Source organism: Carex rostrata, chromosome 31 (genome assembly GCF_964058835.1).
Source record: "Carex rostrata chromosome 31, lpCarRost1.2, whole genome shotgun sequence".
NCBI classification, from domain to species: domain Eukaryota; kingdom Viridiplantae; phylum Streptophyta; class Magnoliopsida; order Poales; family Cyperaceae; genus Carex; species Carex rostrata.
In genome coordinates, this window is record NC_135948.1 from 5,427,115 (window position 1) to 5,432,348 (window position 5,234).

Here is a 5,234-nt window from a genome sequence, read left to right on the forward strand (position 1 = left end):
CATCCAAATTATTCAACCACAATTGCAAAGCAAAAGGAAAACATATCATTGGTTAATCAGCACCACTAATTCATGATTGAAAGAGATAAAAACAAAATCATATTAAAGGAAAAAGAAGAAAAACAAATATATTATACATAACAAAACAGTCACATACATGTATTAGGGCTTTCTTTTTGTATCCATCTTAGTGGATAGGTATCCTGTATCCATATTGAGAAAAGAAACTATATGCTTCAAGTATGAGGTGTTCGTGCACACAAGGTCACCATTGTACAAGTTGCAAAAAACTATAGCAATCACATGGGGTCGTAGTGATAAACAGGTAAAGAGAGAACTATTTCCAAACATTGATGTAGAAATTGAACAAAACTCCTTATGTATGTACAGCACAGATAACCCTAATTACCCAGGTGTATACTAAAAAGACCCCCCAAAATAAAATAAAAAATAAAAAAAACAAAATGAAAAAGGCACTAGTTTTGTAAATACATAATACTTTTGAAGTGGCAAACACTAACAACGTGAAATCAGGGGAAAAATTGTTGCGGTTTCTTGATACCGTCTCGTCTCACTCGAACACCAGCTTCATCAGTTCTCCTCTTTTCCCTCCTTCAACGTGCTCATCCCAGCCATGAAACCACCATCCATGGAGGCACCGGGTGGGCCCGATGAACCCTTTGAGTCAACTGTGGAACCCGCTTGTATCTCCTTGAACATAGCCATGACCTTGAGCATGGTTGGTCGTCTAGATGGCCGATCATCCAAACATGCACAGGCAATCTTTAAATGCTCCAACAATTCAAGCTCAAGTGAGGGATCTCCTTTAAGCATCTCCTGATCAAACACATCAGTGAGTTTCAATTTGGAGTGTTGCTTCACCCATCCCACCAAATTATTATCCTCGCCAAAATCTGACGAGTCAGTTGGCTGCCGCCCTGTGAGCAGCTCGAGCAGTACAACTCCATAACTATACACATCTCCCTTGGTTGTACACCTAAAGCTTTGGTAGTACTCAGGTGGTACATATCCTGGTGTACCAGCCAAGGTTGAGACACTAAGGTGAGTATCCATGGCACTCATCATCCGTGCCATGCCGAAATCTGAAACCCTAGCTTCTAGATGCTCATCTAGCAACACATTGCTCGATTTCATGTCTCGGTGGATGATATGGGGAATGCAATTGTGGTGAAGGAAGGCAAGGCCTCTCGCGGACCCCACCGCAATCTTTCGTCTAGCTTCCCAGCTCAGCTTCATGCCGGTTTTCTTTCGATCATGCAATACATCCTCCAAACTACCATACTTCATGTAATCATACACCAACAGCCTCTCCTCTCCTACTTTGCAATAGCCTAGGAGAGGTACAAGGTTGCGGTGCTTGATTTTGCCTATGGTCTCCATTTCAGCAGTGAATTCCCGGTCTCCTTGGCCCGATATGTGTATCAACTTTTTAATGGCAACGATTTTACCATCTTTCAATTGGGCTTTGTACACATCTCCAAAACCACCTGACCCAATAAGGCTATCGTTGTGGAACCCGTTAGTGGCCTCCAACAAATCCGCAAAGGTCAATTTTTGGAGAGGTTTGTCAAAGGTGGCGAGGTTTATGCTCAAGGCATTCGTACCAGATAGCTTCCAGTTGGAAATGGTGGCAGATTGTGTTCGACTATCAAAATAAAAGTCTCGGGATGCATTTGACTCTTCTTTCTTCTTCTGCCTCTTTCTACTTTCAATTGCAATTATTACAAGGCCGAATATGCAAAAGAGAGAGAATAGTAGTCCTAATGCAACACTACCAGCCAGAGACGCCTGATGGTGGGAGCGCTGGTGGGACCCATTTCCACTCGACTCAGATTTCTTATCACAAGCCGGCAAAGGAAACCCGCATAGACCTGAATTATTCTCGTATACATTCCTTGGAAAGGTGGCCAAGGAACCTAATTCGGGTATAGATCCATTTAGCCGGTTATTAGACAAATCAATCTCTGACAAGGACATGGCAGAGAAAGAAGGAGGTATGGGACCTTCTAATTGGTTGTGCGACAAATCAAGAACAGCCACATGGGCCATCCCACCCATTTCCGGCGGTATCAGACCCGATAACAAATTGTGTCCGAGATTGAGAATCATCAAGTAATACATGGTACCAATCTCCTTTGGTATAGGGCCATCAAGCTGGTTGTAGGACAAATCGAGGAATATCATTGACCCATTGTTGTTAAAGGTATACTGGGTATTACCCATATAAACCCGTGTGAAGTTACACAACCGTTTACTTGGCATCCGGGTCAAATCATCAGAGCGGATCCCACCAAACTCCAATAAGCTACCCGTACCATGGCACTGACTATTCTCATCATTTCTCAAATAAACATACCGCTTACCCGTTACCAAACCGACTGCCACCTTACCGGATTGCTTAGACAGAGCTGGTGGAATTGACCCATTAAGCTGGTTGCCATTCAAATCTAGCCATACCAGACTCTTACAATCACCGAGCTCAGGAGGTATTGGCCCCGTAAAGGAATTGTTACCAAGTTTCAAAATGGCAAGGCTTTCAAGCTTTCCAATCCAAGAAGGTATTGACCCAGAAAGCCGGTTGCTTGCAACTGAAATCCAGTTGAGGTCAGTACAGTTTGCCAACCCATCAGGTAATGTACCTGTCAGGCCGTTGTAGTCTAGAATAAGGTTTTCAAGGGATTTAAGAGAAGATAGCTCGCCTGGTATCTCTCCATCCAAATTATTCTGCCACATTATAAGATCCTTCAAGCTAGAAAGGGTGCCCAATGAAGCGGGTATGGATCCGCTAAGTAAATTCAAGCTTAAATCTAGTGAGACCAACTCGGTGCAGTTGATTAGTGAATCGGGTATAAATCCCGTGAAGTAGTTATTCTGTAAGTAGAGCTCCTTTAAGCTTGAGACACCATTGGTACAGAGAGATGGTATCGGGCCTGAGAACCTGTTAGAGCTAAGATCCAATATCTCAAGAGTTGTAAGCTTTGAAACAGATTCGGGCAGGCTACCACTGAAGTTGTTAAACCCGAGTTCCAGGAGCTTGAGGTCAGGCATGGAGGTGATTGCCTGAAAGGGAACTTGACCGGAGAAATTGTTGTAGGCAAGGCTGAGAATGGTGAGACGTGTACAAGAGGCAAGGTCAGGTGGCGCAGTACCAGTAAAATGGTTAGATGAGAGGTTTAGATAGGTTAAGCTGAAACAATTTGAGAATGTACCCGCCGGTACAGTACCGGAGAGGAGGTTGGTGGATAGGTCGAAATACTGTAGGGAGGTGCAATTGGAGATTTCAGGTATGGAGCCAGGTATTTTGTTACTAGAGAGGTCCAGTCTCTGGAGGATGCCAAGACGGGAAAGGACCCACTGGAGGTCTCCAGTGCTTTCGATCTTGTTGTAGGAAAGGTCGAGGCTCTTGAGGGGGAAGACGGAGGGCAAAACAACGCCATTTTTCATGGGGTAGACTCCAATGAAGTTACTGGAGAGGTTAAGCAACTGGAGGGAGGAACAGGATGTGGCAAGAGACGCTGCATCAGAGACTGAGCCGCGTAGGTTGTTACCGGAGAGATCCAGCCCGGTGAGTTGGTCGGCACACTTTCTAGGCGCCGAAATGTCTCCAGTGAGATTGATGGAACGGAGAGAGAGTGTCTCTAGGTTTTGGAGAGAGAGCAGGAAAATTGATACCGAGTGAAAGTCTGGACTGAGAGAAATCCCTTGGATGGTCAGAGAGGACACGTGGCCCCCTTTGCAAACGACACCTTGGAACGAACACGGGCCCTGGTTAGAGTTCCAGTCTGAGAGTAAAGTAGGGTTCGGTAGAGAGTTCTTGAAGGAGAGTAGAAGATCTATATCACCAGCCATGGCTGGTAAGAAGCGAATGCAGAGAAGAAGCAAAAGGTGGAGTGTGGCCATGGAAAGGCGCGCGGTATTTTGTTTCTGTCCCATGTTATCTTGTTGATTTCTTCAGCACTCCGACCAAACCGCCATTAGAGAACTGGTCCGAGTTTCGGAAAGAGAGAGAAAGATAAGAAAAATGGTTGCAAAGTATTGTTTTCTTTAGTCGCTCGAATCCACCATTAGAGAGCTTGATTATTGAGCTAGAAAGAGAGTGGTCAAAAGTTCTGGGAGTGAGCTTGAAGGAGGAGATGAAGAGAGAGAAGAGAGGTAACAGCTGTAGGTGTGGTGGGGTCACATGGGCATGTGCAATTGAATCGTACTCGCAGCTCTCTTAAATCGCCTAAGCACACTATTAATTAGGATAATCTATTCTATTCTTTATTAAGCCTACTTGGAATTACCTCAACGCCCCCTCCAACTCCGTTTCCTTATCTAACCGTTCGTATCCAATCGAAAGGTCGTGATAGCCTCGACCGGATCAAAAATGTATCGCGATTCGCGACAAGTAGTGCTCTGCTCGAGACGGGATCACGTGCCTTCAGTCCGTTTGTTCCGCCAGATTTATCATTATTCCGAAACTGTCCCTCAATAAAGTAATCAGTTGGAGAAGAGTACAAAGAGTCAGTGGAGGGTGTTATTGGAAATTTTGGACAGTTGAGCGTGGGAGGAGTTACTTCGAGAAGGGTTTTTGTCTTTAATTCCACGGATCGAACCAGAGCGTGAGGTTTGATTAGTAGAGGTAAAATGACGGGAATATCCCTCTATGCGCCTAGTTCGATAAAGGACGAGCGCTCAGCTGAGGGGGGCACTGGATGAGTTGTCAGCATCGTGCCCAGTTCGCAGAATAGACTAATCAGCTTGCATCCTGACCGTCCGTTGGTACGTCTTCTCTGGGCCGTCAGATCGGAGCGGTAATGCATGCGGGCGTGGGAAATGGACGCTCCGCAACAGACAAAAAGATGGCAATTTTTAAAAAGAGTTGGAGCAGATTTTTTGTTCATGACCCTGGAACATTTTGATGTATTTAAAGATGAACGGCTGCTCCCTCCTCCGTATACTTTATCCATAAGAGGCAATTTATTTTGAAATTGCCTTTATTTATACAATACTAGGTCACCATTTTATCTTATCTTCATATTAATAATACTTGTTAATTTAGTCAAATTTTAAAAGTTAAAATCTTTTTACATATAATGGTATGCAAAAAAGGACAAACAAAGGTCTCAACCACTGTTATTCCAAGAAGGTACAATAAAATGATTAATCTCTCCAAAAAAATGATGAATTCAAATACAAATTGCTGATATTTTTTACATTTTGCAAAAAAG

At 44.0% G+C, this 5,234-nt stretch overlaps 1 protein-coding gene across 1 annotated transcript; it reads right to left on the bottom strand.

Annotated features, from left to right (window-relative positions):
- Window positions 1-338: 338 nt before the first annotated feature.
- BRI1 (Leucine-rich receptor-like protein kinase family protein) lies at window positions 339-4,203 on the bottom strand. Its single transcript, XM_078295870.1, has one exon. The coding sequence runs from the start codon at window positions 3,952-3,954 to the stop codon at window positions 592-594; it is 3,363 nt and encodes a 1,120-aa protein (XP_078151996.1). The 5' UTR covers window positions 3,955-4,203; the 3' UTR covers window positions 339-591.
- Between the last annotated feature and the right edge of the window lie 1,031 nt (window positions 4,204-5,234).